The sequence below is a fragment of the Lissotriton helveticus genome, chromosome 5_1 (assembly GCF_964261635.1).
Source record: "Lissotriton helveticus chromosome 5_1, aLisHel1.1, whole genome shotgun sequence".
NCBI lineage: Eukaryota > Metazoa > Chordata > Amphibia > Caudata > Salamandridae > Lissotriton > Lissotriton helveticus.
The window spans coordinates 1098325676-1098345565 of NC_136065.1; the positions used below are offsets into that span (position 1 = coordinate 1098325676).

The 19890-nt window shown below is 44.4% G+C and overlaps 1 protein-coding gene across 1 annotated transcript in view; it reads right to left on the reverse strand.

The window, feature by feature from the left end:
* Window positions 1-3311: 3311 nt before the first annotated feature.
* The window catches only part of CFAP43 (cilia and flagella associated protein 43), a 753224-nt gene continuing 736645 nt past the window's right edge, over window positions 3312-19890 (reverse strand). The window contains exon 38 of the mRNA XM_078643733.1: window positions 3312-5023. Within this exon, the coding sequence (XP_078499859.1) occupies window positions 4851-5023 (173 nt within the window). The 3' untranslated portion in view covers window positions 3312-4850. The remainder of the gene's footprint in view (window positions 5024-19890) is intronic.

Consider the following 19890-nt stretch of genomic DNA (forward strand, 5'->3'; position numbering starts at 1 on the left):
CATTGTCCGTGTGACTAGAGGGACAGGGGGGGGGAAGGGATGTTAAGATTCGGGCAATTTTGTCATTAAAATAGGTGGCTAATTCGTTGCTTCGGTCAACAGGGGGGGCGTTGGAGGAAGGAGTGGTTGGTACTTTCAGTAGCTCTTTTACGATTAGGAAGGATTCCCTAGCTAAGTTGGTAGATTCTCTTATCCGAGTGTCGTAGTGGGAGGCTTTAGAGTGCTTAATGGAGGTTTTGTAAAATCTAACAGAGTTCTGGTAGGCTTCCTTGCTGGCGTGCTGCCAGTCTTTCCTCCATAGCCGTTCGGCTGTCTTGCATTTTTTACGTAGTAATCGAAGTTCCGGGGTATACCACGGGGCGGAACCTGGTTTCCCGTTTTTGTCCTCCCGGGTTCTAAATGGGAGTACGGAATCCAGGGAGGTAGTAATCCAGTCTCTGAATTTACTATCGGCGATAGCCGGGTCTTCTGCATGGGCGGGGATAGTTGACTCTAGGGTCCTGGCCCAGTCTTCGGTGGGGAGCTTGGACCAGGCCCTGTCCCTGGTGTAAGAGGAAGGTTTTTGAGATTTCCTGAAAGGTCCTAGTAGTTGGAAAGAGACTAAAAAGTGGTCCGTCCAGGGGAGGGGGAGGGACTCGTTGAATTGCATGGTGGGGGTGCTTGTAAACACCGGGTCCAGCAAGTGACCTTTGTTGTGTGTAGCTCCGGAGTTTAGGAGGTGGAGGTCGAGAGCCGCTAGATCGGTGATCAAGTCGGCTGCCCCAGTATCTAAAGGGTCATCGAAATGAATGTTCAGGTCTCCTAGTATCATGAAGTTGGTGATGGAGTGGGCCTGAGTTGCTACCGTGTCCAGGAGAGCGTTAGAAAAGGAACCAGGGTGACCGGGGGGGCGGTACAGTAGGATGCCTGTGAGAGAGTTAGTCGGGTCTAACTTAATTGTGAACTGTAGGCTTTCAGAGTCGGGAACCTGCGCGTCGTTGAATTTGCAGGGGAGATAGTCCCGGTGAATAATGGCGACCCCACCACCTCTGCCTAAAGGGCGAGGTAGGGACTGAATGAGGAAGCCCGGAGGGGTGGCTAGAACCATGTCTGATGCCGAGTGTGTGGAAAGCCACGTTTCCGTCAGAAATAGAACGTCGATCTCATGGTCTTCTATAAGATGGTTGATAAGCGTCGCATGTTTAGGGAGAGAACGACAGTTCAGAGACGCAAGTTTGAGGGCTGGGGGTTTGTAGGGTTGGATGGGGAGTTTGAGTAGGACTGGGTGGCAGTAAGTGCAGCTGATAAATGGTCCCTCTAGATCGTGAACAAACTCACAAGAGGAGGCGATGGGGGGTCTGAGACTTAGGAGGTCCCGACGAGAGTAGGTTATCTTAGGGGCAGTTTTATCCGACAGGGGTTCTGGCCCTAGGCCCGGCTGTGCGCAGATGGGCGCAGACGGGATTGCCTTAGGCGCGTCTCCGGCGCGCAAACGGCGCTCCCGCTGCGCTCGTCCGCTGCGCTGATATGGCCTGCACATTTGTAGTGAGTGTTATGGGCGTGGCCTCGCAGAGGGTGTGGCTCCTCCTTGGGCCCGCGCTGGCGGTGTGGGCGTTTTCCCCTGTGTCAGCGCGTGAGAAGTCAGCGCTTCAGTGCAGGTATACTCAAAGCTTTTTAGATCAAACATAGAGAAAAATGACAGTTTTCAAAATCACTTTGCTGCTTTAGCGCGTGAGAGTCAGCGCTTCAGTGCTAATATCAAGCACAGAGAAAATGACAATTTTTAAACTCAGCGTCACGATAAAATAGCATATCTGACATGATATCAAAATGAGAGCAAGATAAGTATAAAACAATATAGATGTGATAGCATATGATAGGTAGAGTAGATTAATAAATCGGATAAGAATAGAAGTTATACATAATGACGTAAAATAGTAAATAACACAATGAACATTCCAAATAGCGATGAGAAGAATTAGGAGGCGTCACAATACAGTAGCATATCTAACAAGATAACAAAATGAGAGTAAAATAGGTATAAGACAATATAGATAAAATGCGATAGATATATGATAGGTAGAATTTGATTAATAAACAGGATAAAAAGTAGTAGTTAGTTCACTGCGTGTGAAGAATATAGATAGGGGAGAATTGAAATAGAAAAGAGTGACAGGGAGTAGTAAGATGTAAAGCGGAGTAAGAGTGATAGTGGGGGTCATAGATAAAATATTTAAGGTGATGGGGAATAAACAACGGTGATTATTGAATAAAATCAAAGGCATCTCAGATAGTCCTCTGTTTGTTTCTATGATTATAGATAGTAGGGGAGAAGAATAAGGTAGTCCTCTGTTTGTTTCCTGATCCTGGGCCGGTTAGGATAGTCCAGTTTCTAGCTTTCTGAGTGACTGGGTGGGGAGTGCAAGTCCTATTTCTATTTTGATGTAGCTTATAGCCAGTGGGATTGTTATTCAGGCTTGTGTGTGCCTGGTAGAAGATGAAGGCAGTTTATTGCTGTATTTTATATGGTTTTTATATTATTTTATAATGGTATGCGATGTAACAATGCGGTCATTGTAATGACGGCGTTGTAATGACATGCATTGTAAACGCATGCGATGTCACGTTGCCTATTTGTTGTGGACCATTATGTTTCAGGAGTAGTAAAGCAAACTGACATTTGCGGTATTGCCTCTCTTCGTGAAGTTCCATATTTATTTCTTGTCATTTCTGGTGCAGTGTAATTTGGTTTCATTTGACCGCCAGATTTCCCTGTGGTGATGGTTTTGACCATACCGTTCTGTATGCAAAAATAGGTTAGGGTCCTCTATATGTATGTGCTAGGGGGTATTGGTTTAATTATTCTGTAAGTGCAAAGTTGATTATTTAGTGTTCCCCAAACCGCATCTCTCTGATATACAGGAAGTTTAAAATGACCAACTAGACAATCCATCACAATTTCTGGCGATGTCATTGTAGCAGTGCAGGACTATGGAAGGTTGGTGGAAGGTAAAGTACAGGGATGAACAATATCTTTTATCAGGAAGTGTTGTCAGAGTTGCCAGAAGTTGGTGATATGAAAGGAGGTATCGACCAAGCCTGCTGACATTATGACAAACGTTTTATCAGGAACACGGTTATTCATTTGGCCCTGCCAACTTAATGCACACAATCTGGTTAGGCTAAAACACAGTTGTTAGAGAATCTCTGCTCAATTTCTGATAGCTATGGCACAAGCAGCAGGCAGTTCCACAGAGAAACGTGGTTTAAATTCAAGCACAACCAAGAATTTTAATGTAAAAAAACCCAACAAAATGAAATTCCCTATCCAATGCAGTAAAATAGAGATTTTTTTATTAATAAGCAAAAATACAGCAAAATGATAACAATAACAGAAGGGGAACCAAAGATGTGAAAGTTTTAAGGCCAAAGCACATAGAAAAACCGAAGCACCAATGTAAAGTCTGAGTTTGCAGCTGACTGCTACCTAGACACAATTTCAGGCCAACAGTAATGGAGTGGAGATCAGAGGCACAACGCATGTCGAACTGATACATCTGTTATGTCATCATGGAGCTCTGGCTGAAGCCATTGATTTTGGTGCCAAAAACTCAGAGCAGGACAGATCTGGATTCGTAGTTGCCTAGATTGCTTTGCTGCAGGGATAGATTTGCTGCTGTGCCCGATTACAAGGTATTACCTTAAAAGTTACTAATATCTTTGGCTCTCAAAAACTACCAATAGGTCTTACCAGGCTTGAGGCAAGCCTTAGTCCTGTAGAGAGCAGGGTAGTTCACTCCAGACATGGATGTGTCCTGGGTCTCTAGAAGGGGGTTGAGTGGCAAAAGTGATTGTAAGCCATTTGACGCTCCGGCAGCAAAAGTACATTTATAAAGTTACTCTTTTACAAAAAGTATGAAAACTCTACTTTGAAATTAGATTTTGAGTGAGCACAGACACAAGTTAAGGATCTCAATTATACCTACGTCTGTCTGTTCATGGAGAATCTAGCTTAACCTACACACAGAAAAATGCAAAGTCCTAACACCAGCAAAAATAGGGCCCAGAAAAGGGCAAACAATCTGGGATGACCATGCATTAAAGGTAGATTTCCTCCACTTTTGGTATAAGTAAACCTAAACAACTGTCAGTGAAGGCTACTGGTCCCTACTGTGGATTGGTGGCTGGATTCCCAACTTTCCATAATATTTTTTTTATGTTCTTTTGTAGTGTCTGAGGGACAAATGGGCCTGAACCAACTGAGATTTGAGTATGTTTTCAGCACAAATTTACCCTTTCAGCACAAAATTGACACTCAAGAGCACTTGATTTATCATCTACAGGAGGATGACATGCACAGACTACTTTGGCATTACTCTTAGCAGGGATCCGCAGGCTAAAAAGAGATCTTTGCTCCAAATGGTCAAGTTATTGGGCCATCTTTTATGGCATTGGATGTATTAATATTCTGTGCACGCCTATTAACCAATGCTTCATGTAACTGATCAGAAGAAAGGTGAGAAAGTAAAGAACGGCAGGGACCCAATAACTACTGAAAGTGCTTTTAGGGTATTATTTTAAAATCCGATTGATCAAAAGACTACATTTTCAGGGTACAATATCATGGGGTGACACATCTATACTGCAGATACTGAACAAATTAGAATCTTCATCTGCTTTTTTCTTTTTTAAGAGGGAGTTGTTTGAGGCTATATTTTTATCAATTGAAGTTTATTTTTTATTTTTTAAGTTGCACAGGAAGAAAGGTACAAGTCTCACAGGAGGGAGACAGAATTAGAGAGAGCTCGAATGCATTATTGCATTTACAGCCAGCTTCTCTTTGAGGTGAGCAGTCATGTTTATATACATGCTTAGTATTCCATTTGGACAAGAGCCGGAAAGGTTTTCATCCTAAGTCTTTCAACTTCTGCCCGAAGAGCGTTGATTTCTTGAGCCTGTGACTTAGCCAGATCCACTAATTTTCGCCTCTGCACAATTTCTTGGTATCGTTCTTGTGCATTCCTTGCAGCAGTTTGCTCCACACCTATTTGAGGAAAAGGAAAACAGGCTTGTTAATTATAGAGGAATGCACAGTTCATTAAAACCGAAGGTCTACATTATAAATTTCTTCTTCATTTTAGTGAGGAGATGATTTCAGTGGAAATTGATTTATCTTTCGGGATGGATGACAAAATTAAATATGTGGGGGTAATAATTGAAAGGTCTCATGGTAGCCACATATTCTCAGTTAATCTGTGTTTTTTCTAACACAAGTTTGACTCTCATTTGAGATGGCAGGCTGTGAGCATAAGAAATTGAAGCTGAATAGGTGAAGTATGGTAAATATCCATGCAAACTTGTGCGTCGGGCCTTGGAGGTGGTAATGGGAATGCTTGCTTTCTAAATCTAGACAGTCCTTGCTCTCTGTAGCAAAGATTGCCCATAGCACATACATTTCATTTAGAGCCATTGGTCATAATGATTCTGGTACTACTCCACCATTGTGTACAGCAGCTTCCCGAACATGGTCAGCCATTTCTGCCTTTCCAAATGTTAGTTTGGCCAATTCTGATTGTCAAGACAGTGAAATAAATTGTTTTTTAAAGCTAGGCACAAATACAAACGAATGACCAGTACCAGAAGCTCTCTGCCCTATTGGAGCTTTAGAGTAATCTCATTAGGGAGACAGTCTGAAGAGTGAGAGTGATTTTGTGAATTGGAATTAGCATAAAAGTCACTTACATACATATGTTATCATCATTAAAAATATCCATCAACCAGGGAAAAGGGATTCAAGTGGCATTTTCTAAATGGGACACAAACCTCAGATCTATACATTTTAAATAACCACTTCCCAAAATACCAGATATCGACTATTCAGAAATAGCCTATGAGTGTATGACTATGAACTGCGCAAGTGAAATGTTTACCAATAAAATGTAACATTGCAAATAAGTGCACTCTTTTCTACCCATTACTTGATAGGATCTACAACTCATAAAACCCAAAGAATGGACCCCCCCCCTACAATCTTCTGGAAAGAAACTGTCAGACTACCGTGTCAAAACCTACATCAGCGGGGGGCGTGGCGCGCAAGATGGCGGCATAGCGGTGTTTCTCCTCCTCACCGGGCATACTCTTCCACCTTTTTCTACGGTCCCAGGGCGACTCTAGGATCCTTCATGCCACCATACATTAGTGGATCGTGAGCTGCCTGCAATGCGCTGTTTTTACCGATTTCCTGGCAGCGCGTCTCAGATTACGGCGCCTCTCTACATTGGAGCTTGCCGCGGCCGCCATTTCATGACGCGTCTGTTCCTCACGGAGCATTCTCTGCAACGCAGACGTGCATCGCCTCAGGTTGGCCCTCTGCGTGCATAATTTCCATTTTCATAACTGAAGGTTACATCTCCCAATGTGTGCAGGGAGCATGTAAATCGTTTTCTCTCAACTTTCAAGGCATTTTGATGTTCTATGTCTGCTGTTCATTTCATTTCAATTCATTATGGATGAATGACTTCCTGATGGCGCTTATGGAGTTCTCCATATGAAAATGCATTACACATATGCCTCCTTCCTGCTGTCATGCTATATTGTTCATACATTTGGATGCACCTCTCTATTTAGCTACTTCTTTGGCTCAATGCTGCATTTTTCTTCACGATTTTTCTACCAAGGTCATTTTTATTGCTGACACCTCTGATTATTGTGCCTGATAACGTCTATCATTTTGAGGTGTGTTTTCTTCTCAGGCGCGGTGGCAGATCATTAATCCTCATCTGGAATCATCCACTCCAACCAATGTCATTTTTATTGTTGACATCTTTGGATACTGTGTTCGGTAGTATTGTCATTTTGAAGCGTGATGCCTTCTCATGAGGGGCAGCAGCAAGCCATTAGTGTTACTTGGTTTTATATGCTAGAGGAACTTTTTTTTTTATCACCACCACTGGGGAGCTCTGTTTCACTAACTTGCAGTTACCATTCAGCTGATCAAACGTTGCAGAATTTGTTTTGTGCATGGGCAGGCTGCGTCAACCAAAATTTGTCTTTGTCTCCTCCAAGCCTCACCAAGAGTCATCCAGTTCAACTTCTTCTGGTGTTTCTTCGGCGGTGGATCAAATGGCTGGCCTGGCTCCGCATAGTTCTTCCTTGACCCAACTGTCATAAAATAAATCTTCTCCTCCTAATATTTCTTCTAAACGCCTGAAGCAGGACCCTCCGTCACCGGATAAGCCTACTTCTCCAATCTCCATGGAGTTACTTTTAGAAGAGATACGTGCCCTTCACCCTTTTGTTGAAGAAACCAGCAAAGACATGCAGATTCTGAAAGACAAGTGGGCGTCTATGGACGATAGAATCACTTCTGTTGAACAACAAGTTTCGGTAGTGCAATCCAATTCTCAACGCATCTCTTCTCTGGAGAAGTCGGTCCTTGCTCTCCAGGAACATACCGAGGATTTGGAAAATAGGAATAGAAGGAATAATCTTTGCATTTATGGTTTGCCAGAATCTCTGGAGGGAGATGACCCTGTTATGTTCTTCACATCCTTCATTCCAAAACTATTGGATATGCCTCCTACCACTTCTATTAGTATCCAGAGAGCCCATAGACTTGGTCCACATGCATCTGACTCCCCGAAGCCACGAGGTGTTATTATTCTCTTTTTAAAGTTTACGGATCTCCTTTCAGTTCTTTCTGCTGCTAGATCCAAACGTCAAATTTCCTGGTTGGGTCAGAGAGTATTTCTATCTCAAGAAGTCTCCAATTCCATGGCATACAGAAGAAAGGAGTTTCTGAATCTTCGTGCACCTCTACGTTCTCTTGATGCTCGATATGGTTTGTTTCATCCCTGTATCTTCAAGGTTACTTATCAAAACAAAACTTGGACTTTTCAAGATCCTGGAGAACTTAAAAACTTTATTCATCTTCATTCCGGTGCCGCAATGGATACTTCAAGCTCTTCCAGTGGCTGATCATTTAATTTTCTTGCTTTGTCTATGTTTGATTCCTCTTTATTGATTGTTCGTTGTTCCTCCGTTTTCTAGTGTTTCCTCTTAAAAATGTTGCCATCATTCTTATCTCCTTTTTCACTGCATATTTCTTTTATTTACCTATCCTGTTTGTTATGTAGTATATTTTGTTTTGTATGTTGATATTGTTATTTCCCAATTGTTACTTGTCTTTTTCTCTCCCTATATAGGTTCATGATGATCGTTCCTGATTCCCTGTGTGTTGCATCCTTACTGCCTTTGTCCTGGTGTGGTCTGGATTTATGCCCTTTGCCTGGTCCATCTTGTTGAGTGTCGTCATTTCCCCTCCTTCCTTCTGTCTGTTTCCTTCAGGTATGTTAATTTCAGTCATCCTTTGGATATGTACTGTCTCTTCTTCCGTTTCTCTTTTTCCTCCCTTTCTTTCCTTTTCCCTCCCCTCCTTTCTGTCTTCCGGATTTTCTTCTCTTCTCTTGGATTTTTTATCTCTTTTCTTTCTTGGCTACTTGTTGTTTGCATGTCTTTTTGCATCTTTTGATGTTATTATATTTATCTTGTTTATAAATTTAGAGTTGTTACATGGAATGTGAAAGGTTTTATTAACCCCATCAAACGTCAGAGGGTACTTTCCCATTTATCTACCTATACCCCTGATATTGTCCTTTTGCAAGAAACTCACCTTACTGATCTGAATCCCTTAAATTAAAAAGGAGTTGGGTGGGTACAGTTTTATTTTCCCCATCTAACAATAAAAAAATGGAGTTGCTATTTTAATTCATAAGAAATTGAAATGTAAGGTGTTACTAGAAGAAAAAGATTCTGATGGTAGATGGATTTTGGCTAAACTTTAATTCATTCAATCCCTTTACTGTTTTTAATATTTATGGTCCCACTCAACCTGATTGTTCATTTTGGCCCTTAATTATGAGCAAATTTATTCAATACAAAGATGACTTATTTATTTTAGGAGGAGAATGTAATCAGATTATAGATCCATGCCTTGATCACAAATCCACTGTTCGCTTTGTCCCTCATAAGTCCCCCAAATTATTTCTAGATACCATTTTACAAGCACATCTTTCTGACTCTTGGAGACTCACACATCCAGACACTTTAGATTATTCCTTTTTCTCTCCTTCTCATGCTTCTTTCTCTCGACTAGATTATATCTTTCTTTCTCAATCCTTATCTCAAAATTTAATTTCTTCCTCTATTGAGCCTATTGTTATCTCAGACCATGCCCCCATTTTAACGGACATTGACTTACTTCCTCTTTTCCCTAAACCATCTCGTTGGCGCTTTAATTCCACACTTCTTCCTGACCCTAATTTCTCCTCCTCTTTTCGTTCTTTCACTACTGACTTCTTTCAATTCAATTCCGATCCTACTACTCCTTCTCTTATTCTCTGGGACTCATTTAAGGCCACTGCGAGAGGTTTTATTATTGATTATGTTTCTAAGAAAAAGAAACAATATCTTCAGAAACGTATTTCTTCCCTGGCGCATATTAAACAATTGGAACACCAATTCTACACCTCTTCTGATAAAGGTATATCACCAGAACTTATACGTGCGAAAATTGCTTTTAATAAACTTTCTACTGACAATGCCTCCTCGATTCTCCTACGCAGTAGTGCGCGTTATTATGGAGGTCGCAATAAATCTGGTAAGCTCTTAGCTAACTATCTCAAGTCCCGTAAGGAGCGCATTTGTATTGATTCCATCAATTCCTCTGACAATACTCTTCTTCACACAGACCAAGACATACTTAATCAATTCTACTTATTTTACCAAAACTTGTATTCTCCTGAATTTCCTCCAACTCCCTCTCTGATTCACTCTTATTTTGAAACCTTACCCAAACCCTCTACCTCTCACCTTAATTTTATAGACCTTGAACTTGATCTTTCCTTACACGAACTTTCTACAGCTTTGTCTTCTCTTACTAAAAGTAAAACACCTGGCCCTGATGGTTTTCCGGTTGAATTTTATTTACATTTTTCTGACCTCTTATTACCCAAGCTTCTTTCTCTGTTCCAATCATTTTATTCCTGTGGCAAAGCGGGTGGTACTTTTCAAGATGCCACCATTTGTCTTATTCCTAAGGATGGTCGTGATCCCAAATTTTGTAAAAATGATCGTCCAATCTCATTAGTTAATGTTGATTATAAACTTTTTGCTAAACTACTTGCTTTACATTTGGACCCATTTATGCCTCATCTTATTGGGAAAGAACAATGTGGTTTTATTAAAGGGAGACTTACTTCTGACAATTCTCGTATTTTCTTAAATGTCTTAAATAAGGCTTCTTCTCTTTCGATCCCTTTGGCTGCTATCTCTGTTGATGCTGAAAAGGACTTTGATAGAGTAGATTGGTCCTTTTTGTTCGCCTCACTCCGTTGGCATGGGTTTGGCCCCAACTTTATTTCACTAATTTCTTTGTTACACTCCTCACCCAAAGTTTCTGTCCTGGTAAATGGTCAACTTTCCTCATCCTTCACCCTTCAACAAGGAGTCTGTCAAGGCTGTCCTCTTTCTCCACTCCTTTTTGTCTTGGCTCTTGAGCCTTTTCTGTCCTCCATCCGTAATAATTCTTCCATTTCTGGCTTTCCATACGGTGATAAACAATTGAAACTTTCTGCTTATGCGGACGATATTCTTCTGTTTATTTCAGACCCTGAAGTTTCTATCCCTCCTTTGCTATCTGAGTTTGAACCATTCTCCCGTGTCTCCGGGTACAAGATTAATTCTGATAAGACAGAAATTCTTCCCTTGACAAAATTTTGTCTTCCCCATGTATTTTCTTCCACAGGCTTTTCCTGGAATAGTAGGAAGACCAAATATCTTGGTATCTGGTCCTCCAATTCCATCTCCTCTTCCATTAAATTAAATATGTCCGCAGTTCTCTCTTGAATCGATCAGTCATTTTCCTCTTCAACTCCTCTCTTTCTTTCTTGGTGGGGTCGTCTTGATTCTATTAAGATGATGATCGCCCCTATCCTTATCTATATTCTTTCCATGTTACCCGTGCATATTCCTGCCCTGTATTTTAAGCGTATTGATTCTTCTCTTTCCAAATTCCTGTGGAAGAATAAAAAATCTAGAATTTCTCTTCAAGCTCTTCGCAAAGCTAAATCAAATGGTGGTGTTAATTTACCTGATTTCCGTCTATATCACAAATCGTTTTCTCTACATCAAGCATCACGATGGTTGTCCCCCTCTGGTTTTATATTGAACGAGATTTATTATTACCCTTCTCTTTTGAGGAAGCTTTAAGTTTTTCTACTAAATTCCCTTATACTTCACTTCCTTTATTTAAACATACCTCTTCTTTGCTAAAACCTTTGATCTTTCCGTTGGCCATTTCACGGAAATCTTTTCTCCATACGCCTATTTGGTATAATTCACTTATTCTTTTAAATAATAGGCCTATTTCTTGGATATCTTGGAGGCTTAAAGGTATCATATGGGTCAATCATCTCTTTGATGGCGTATTATTCTTTTCTACAAAAATATACTATTCTTATGGAAATAATTCTCTAGCGTTATTATTCTCTTCCTTCTTCGTCTTCTCTAACTTCTTCTTCTCACCTTCTAACACTTCTCTCTACCCTCCCTAGGGTGTCTCTCATTTATAAGTTCTTTTCCTCTCCTAACCCTGATCGTGCCAAATCCAAATTGGAACTTGCTTGGGAAAAAGATTTGGATTGTACGTGGCCCACTGTTCTTTGGGACAAGCTCTGGTCTAAAACCTTGAAAACTTCTTGTTATGCCTCTCTTACTCAATCTTTATTTTTTCTCTATCATAGACTTTACCTTTCTCCTCTTACCATTTCTCGTTTCACATCTTCTTCTGATTCTAACTGCTGGACCTGTGGTGCTCCCAATACTGACCTTCTACACATCTTCTTTTTCTGTCACGCTGTATCTGCTTTCTGGAAACAGGTTTGGTCCTATATCTCTCGCATTTTTACTCTTTTCATACCATATTCCCTTCCTACTCTTTTCCTAGGCACTCTTTCGGATATTATGGTTCTTCCCCCACATTCACATAACCTTTTGGACCTCATGCTTGCACTCGCATTTCAACACATTTCTTCTAATTGGAAATCCTTTACGAATGTTTCCATTCGTGGTTGTTGGAATTCTTTATGCCATTTTCATAGGCTTGATGTTGCCTTTGCTTCTGCCTGTACTCCAACTCGTAATGTGGATCTTTATTGGTTACCTTTTACCACTTACCTTGATCAATTATCTCAAAGGAAGCCTTTACTTGTTAACGCAGAAAACTTCAAACCTCCTTGAAGGACTTTACTCTCTCCTTCTTGTTTATTCATTTACTATTGTTTATTATTTTCTTTATTATAACGTTTCCTTATATGATGCAAACATGATTCGATTACACTCTGCTTATTTCCTCCCTTTCCCTCCCCTTCTTTCCCATCCCTTTAAAATTCCATATAATGCTTTCTTTCTTGCTTTGACGTTGGTAATGTTATGTACTCAGAACTGTTTGATACGTATTGATTCTTATTTTGCTAATGTCATATTCTTGTTTTGACAATATTTTTTCAATAAAGCTTTCAAGCATAAAAAACCTACATCAGCCATGGAATCAGAATTTAAATAATAATGCTACGTGTACTTTCAGCAGACAAAAGGATACACGTGCAGATCATCATGTGGAGACACTGTCGTAGACTTATCCAGATTTCAATTTGGTTCTGAAAAGATGAATTTTAAGTCAATATGCCACAGGGACTTGTCTTTAGCTGGCGCGTAAGGGCAAAATATTCACACACCTAATCGTTCGAAATACATTTCCTCATAATATTTGGTGTTATGGTCCAAAGAGCTGCGTGGAATCGCCTAGAGGTGTAACCCTATAAAAGTCAAGGTGCAGAGCCACCCTTCTAATATCTTGGTTTGTAATGATCTTTTATCAGTGGAAGTATGACAGATAAATGTGTTTTGGGTTTTCTGAAAATTGAACTGTTAGAAGACCCTGAAGAAAATACTAGGAAAGCACTGTCCTACAGCATAGTGTGTGCTTTCCTAAATTGCGCAGGCAGAGCCGAACGATCAGCCAGACATCGGGACTGATGGTACCAAAATGTACCTACTACATTGAAGAATGCCTCCAGTTTCCATTTACATGTAGGGGGCACTGAAAGGAGAAAGGCTGCAGCGTTCATAGGACCCATGAGTGAAGAATAGGATGGTCTGGTTTATACTGGGACTACTGAAAAACATTGAACAGGCAAAGGTAAATCATGTTCCCTGAAACTGTTCCTTGCTGGAGCAATAAAGTACGGCAAACTGAGCCTGCTGGACTATGATTTGGGCTAGGGACCTTATCTCACCTACTTTGTGGCCAGTGTTTAATTTGTACAAAAATAAATGCAAATGCCCAAAATGCAAGCTTACTGCCCGTGTCAAATACCTGGCTCCTGAGCTTTAAAAGTGGTGGGCTGTAACCCTTCTCAAACTGTACTGAATAAGCCATGGCAGCGAGCAAGGCTACCTCAAGGGAGGTTAAAGGGTAAATGCTGCATTTTATGCACATTGCTTCATACATTTGCTAAAACATCAGAGGCACTGGCAAGACTTTCACCACGAAATATCCCATTACTCTCACGGTGTGCCTACTAAGCCTGACTGACCTTCCACAGAGTATTGGGGGTGTGCCCGCCTTTGGATAATTTTGAGAAAATTGTGTAAAAGCGGTGCATTTTTACAGCACACTTTTCCTAAAAATTTCCAAGTAGCCATAGGTGATACAGGTGCCTATCATTCACCTTAAAGCATCTAGGAAAACATCCACCTTGAAATACCTTTCTTATTCCCTCATGCCCCTTCGAGGTAGATTTTCAATTATTTGTTAAGAGAGTATCTATTTGTAAAGTTTTAGGTAGAAATAAAATATATATACAAATGTCACATTCTCATGCAGTTCCCAAGAGAGCTTTATAGATGTAAAAAGCTCACACAGCAGTGAGGTGACTCAAGTTAAGGAGCCCTTAGAGTTTCAGACAAGAGATTGCACTAATTTTAAGGATGAGACTTTTGGATGAAGGGCAAAATGTCACTTAAATATCTGCTTTACATATACATTTTTGGAAATGCATACATTTGTGCCCAAATATGTGCTTGTCAGTTTATGAAAACATATAATTTTGCTATCAGTTTGAAAAAATAAACAATTCCTTAAAGCGCAAGCTTATCTTTTTTAAGAAAGAAGAAACATTCCTGGGCTGCACTAATATTTATAGTAAATACATGTTGAGTGCTCAAACTTCAATTACTCATTTCCAATTACTTCCAGGCATGGATAGACTCTGCCTTCCATGCCCATCTGTCACCATCTCATATTTGAATATCGACAATATGCCAAGAATTATCACTTTTATGCTAAGCTAGTAGTAGACAGAGTGCCTCGCCATACCATGGATTCTCTACAAAAGAGTGAGAATTCCTATTATGCCAGTTCAGGATTATACCAGGAGTGGGCACCATAATGCCATGGAAAGCTACAATGTGCCAAATTACTACAAATATAATAGTACCAGTACTTTGGCAGGGAATGGCACCATTTATGCCACGGGTGGCCCCAATATGCCAAGAATTACCACCAATATCTCTAGACCAGCGTTTTGTCAAGGAAGGGCCCCATCCTGCCAATATATACCACAGGAGCCCACACACATCCATACACGCTATCTTTGCCACATGTGCACAAACTACATGCATTTGGCATATTGGCTAAGCAGACGTGAGCCAGAGCCCCAACAGAGGATCAGTACCAGAAGCCATCAAAATCTCCCTTCCGCTTCATGTGTGATATACATCCGAGGCAGCTGCTGCACCCACAAGAGGGATGCTCTCAGAAACTCCAGTCAGACAATCCATGTTGGTGCAAATGAGCAAAGAGCCATAACTTGTTTGCCGGACAGAGCTTCGGCACTGAAACACTTTTTAGGTCGAAGCACGACCTGCATTCAATGCGTAAGCATTGATTGCAGTGCTTCGACAAGTAATGTCACCCGTTTTTGGGAATGTGGACAGGAGAGGGTGCACGAGCGCAGATCTGCTCAGTTTTTACCTTGTGAGCGCGCACGGCGCCGTGCCCCTCTCCTACCTCATTCCCTTGTTGTGGACGCGCTTTTGCTAGTGGCTGTTAAGTTTTGTTTTGACTAGTGTGAAATCAGTTTCGTTTACACCTGTTTTTTATGGAACACGCACGGCACGGCAATTTCCAATGCAACAGGCACACACATATATACATAGAGAAAGCCCCCCCCGCACACATGCACACACATCCCCTCCTTCAACACGCATGCATACATACATAGAGAACACCCCCCCCGCCGCCCACACACATGCACACACATCCCCTCCTTCTACACGCATGCGTACATAGAGAACACCCCCCCCGCCGCCGCCCACACACATGCACACACATCCCCTCCTTCTACCCCCACTCCCCCCTCACTCACCGGGCTCTTTTTCCATGTCCCTCTCCCTCCAGCGGGTCACTCTCGGCGGCAGCAGGCTCTGATTTCTCCCTCCAGCGGGTCACTCTCGGCGGCAGCAGGCTCTGATTCAGGGTTGGAGCTCGGCGTGTCTTCTCCGCGATCCACATCCACAGCTTGCGCCGAGAGCCCGAGACAGCCGATGTGCACGCTCACGGCGGGCGACGGCGTCTCGTGCGCTCCCACCGCGGTTTCGCGCCCAGAGATCGTCTTCCTGAAGGAGAGGTGGTGCACTAGCTTTGAATTAATTTTGGGCACTTTACTTATTAAATATTTTTAGCCCTTGCGCTTGAAGGCTTATTTTTTATTCGCGGCCGATGAGAGGCGGGCCGCTTTGAACTACAAAATGACGTGACCAACGTAACGTTTGTAGTTCAACGCGGCCCATTCCTCAATCGCGCCACCAAAAAAAACAGGGGTTACAACCTAATGCTTGTTTCAAAAAGACATCAGCGCCAATGAATCTCTGAGCGACGGGTCTGCAACTACTTAAACCATTCCAAGCGGGTGATTATTTCATAAAGACATTTTTTTTGTGTGCAGAACGGAACGCAAAGAATGCATTATTTCCAATGGATACGCAAACACGGGCACCTCCGAAATCTCTGCACTTACCACACTGTTAGGTGGATTACATCATAAGCAAGGAATACAAAACAGGTTTCCTCTGTTGACCTTGACGGGGTTCCCCCTCCCCTCCCGGCCGTTTGTAGAGATTGAAAAGGCAGAGCAGGTTTCAGCTGCCAGCCTAAACTAACAATTGCCTCTGTCCCTTACAGCTGGCGCCGGGGGGACCTACGGCTCGGACCCCTCGGGGGCAGATGTTGCAATAAAGAGAATAAAAGCACCAAACGTTTGTATTGTCCGCACCCGGCTTAACCTTACATACACATACCAGTCTCGGAAGTATGAAAGTCTGAGTCAGTCCTCTCGAGAATCAAACGTCGGATTTAATTACCTCCTCTGCCGCAGTTGGGTTTTTATCTTATCGTGCAAAAAGGCCCAGGAATAGAAAGTTTCCCGTTGCTCTGCAAAGCGAGGCTCGGGCGCAGGCTGCACGAGGCGGCTGCAGGACTCTGGCGGGCGACGGCGCGCGCACAGGCGGAGCAGCAGCACCTTGTCTCGCGGGTGCTGCGGACCGCGAGCTGGCACGCAGAATGTATTTTTATAATTTTACTTTTGAATGGAAGGCTCAGCCTCAGGTGGGAGGGCCTCGGTGAGATCGAGAGCGGAGTGCGGGTGCCCTGAGCCCGGGGCACCGGAGCCAGCTCAACCGGAGCCCGGGTACCATGCTGCAGAGGTGACTCAAAGTTCCACCCGGTGGGCCCGTCCTTGGATTTGGACCAGTGAACCCACCTTGCGACTGCCCCTGACGCTGGGCACAATGGAGGCGACGCACTGGCCTTGTGGAGCACTTCTGTCAGTACCGATTCTCCGCCGGGTACCGGAGCACCAGAACGCTCGCCCGGCCAGGCCGAGGTGGCTGGCATGACGGGGAGGAAGCCGCATGCGGGCACTGCCTGCTTTGGCATCGTCACCCGCAGATTTCGCAGCATTTTCCGGCACTTTCCTAAGTCCAGGTCTTGGTCGGAGGGCCTGCAGCTGCTCCGATCCCCGAGCCGCGAGCTGCGACCCCTCGGAGGTACGTAACGGCTCGAGACCGTCTCCACTTCCATATGCTGTTTTTTCAACCTAAACGCCTTATAATATTGTACCATACTGTAAAACTACATCACTTAGTTGACTGCTATTAGTATTTCATGAGCAGAAGTGTTTTCGAAACGCACAGTTCACTGAAATAGTGCAGTCTGTATGTCCGAATTATACTCGACTGTATACTTCCCCTAATATTGCAGACGATAATATAGAGTATCGCAGCACAATATACTAAACTAAATTAAGTATGCATCACTGTGATAAATAAATATACTCACATAATACATTTCTAGTACATTTGTCAATGCCATGGTTATTATCAATAAATGGAGTTGAATAAAATTGTATAAAGAGCAATTCTACTAATAAATACGCATTCACACAATTAATACTACAGGGGACGTTTAACTTTAATACCACTATGCAGCAACACTGACAACAGGAAACCAATGTGGGCATATTTGATCCTTCTCGAAAGTAGTAAGCCCGGTGCCACTGCTGGAACTTCAACTTGTGAACAGAAAGAGCAATTAACCTTTCATCCTTCCGATAGTATTAAAAAGGCTACCATTGAGTTGGGCAATATTAAACTCACAAACCACAATACATTAGCAGCAAGTGCAATATGAAAACAGGAGGACACAAACTCCTGTGTATAGTGGTGAAGGTGCGCCAACAAACACTCTTTGCTCAAGCAGCGAGGCATCTTAAGATGTCTGTTTCTCCACCCTCCAACTCCACCCTCCAACTCCACCCTCCCCCCTCCAACTCCCCCCTCCAACTCCCCCCTCCAACTCCACACTCCCACTCCAACTCCACCCTCCAACTCCACCCTCCAACCCCAACTCCACCCTCCAACCCCAACTCCACCCTCCAACCCCAACCCCACCCTCCAACCCCACCCTCCAACTCCACCCTCCAACTCCACCCTCCAAATCCACCCTCCACCTTCCAACTCCACCCTCCAAATCCACCCTCCAACTCCAACTCCACCTTCCAACTCCACCCTCCAACTCCACCCTCCCACTCCAACTCCACCCTCCCCCCTCCAACTCCCCACTCCAACTCCCCACTCCAACTCCACCCTCCAACTCCACCCTCCAACTCCACCCTCCAACTCCCTCCAACTCTCCCCTCCAACTCTCCCCTCCAACTCTCCCCTCCAACTCCACCCTCCAACTCCAACTCCCCCCTCCAACTCCCCCCTCCAACTCCCCCCCCAACTCCCCACTCCAACTCCACCCTCCAACTCCCCCCTCCAACTCCCCCCTCCAACTCCCCCCTCCAACTCCCCACTCCAACTCCACCCTCCAACTCCACCCTCCAATTCCAACTCCACCCTCCAACTCCAACTCCACCCTCCCACTCCAACTCCACCCTCACACTCCAACTCCACACTCCCCCTCCAACTCCCCCCTCCAACTCCACCCTCCCACTCCAACTCCACCCTCCAACTCCCCACTCCAACTCCACCCTCCAACTCCACCCTCCAACTCCACCCTCCAACTCCACCCTCCAACTCCACCCTCCAACTCCACCCTCCAACTCCACCCTCCAACTCCACCCTCCAACTCCACCCTCCAACTCCACCCTCCCACTCCAACTCCACCCTCACACTCCAACTCCACACTCCCCCTCCAACTCCCCCCTCCAACTCCACCCTCCCACTCCAACTCCACCCTCCAACTCCACCCTCCAACTCCCCACTCCAACTCCACCCTCCAACTCCACCCTCCAACTCCACCCTCCAACTCCCCCCTCCAACTCCCCCCTCCAACTCCCCCTCCAACTCCACCCTCCAACTCCACCCTCCAACTCCACCCTCCAACTCCCCCCTCCAACTCCACCCTCCAACTCCACCCTCCAACTCCAACTCCACCCTCCAACTCCACCCTCCAACTCCAACTCCACCCTCCAACTCCAACTCCAACTCCACCCTCCCACTCCAACTCCACACTCCCCCCTCCAACTCCACACTCCCCCCTCCAACTCCACCCTCCCACTCCAACTCCACCCTCCAACTCCACCCTCCAACTCCACCCTCCAACTCCACCCTCCAACTCCACCCTCCAACTCCACCCTCCAACTCCACCCTCCCACTCCAACTCCACACTCCCCCTCCAACTCCACCCTTCAACTCCACCCTCCCACTCCAACTCCACACTCCACCCTCCAACTCCACCCTCCAACTCCACCCTCCAACTCCACCCTCCAACTCCACCCTCCAACTCCACCCTCCAACTCCACCCTCCAACTCCACCCTCCAACTCCACCCTCCAACTCCACCCTCCAACTCCACCCTCCAACTCCACCCTCCAACTCCACCCTCCAACTCCACCCTCCAACTCCAACTTCCAACTCCAACTCCACCCTCCAACTCCAACTTCACCCTCCAACTCCACCCTCCAACTCCACCCTCCAACTCCACCCTCCAACTCCACCCTCCAACTCCAACTCCACCTTCCAACTCCACCCTCCAACTCCACCCTCCACCCTCCAACTCCACCCTCCACCCTCCAACCCCAACTCCACCCTCCAACCCCAACTCCACCCTCCAACGCCAACTCCACCCTCCAACCCCAACTCCACCCTCAAACCCCAACTCCACCCTCCAACTCCACCCTCCAACCCCACCCTCCAACCCCACCCTCCAACTCCACCCTCCAACTCCACCCTCCAACTCCACCCTCCCACTCCACCCTCCCACTCCACCCTCCCACTCCACCCTCCA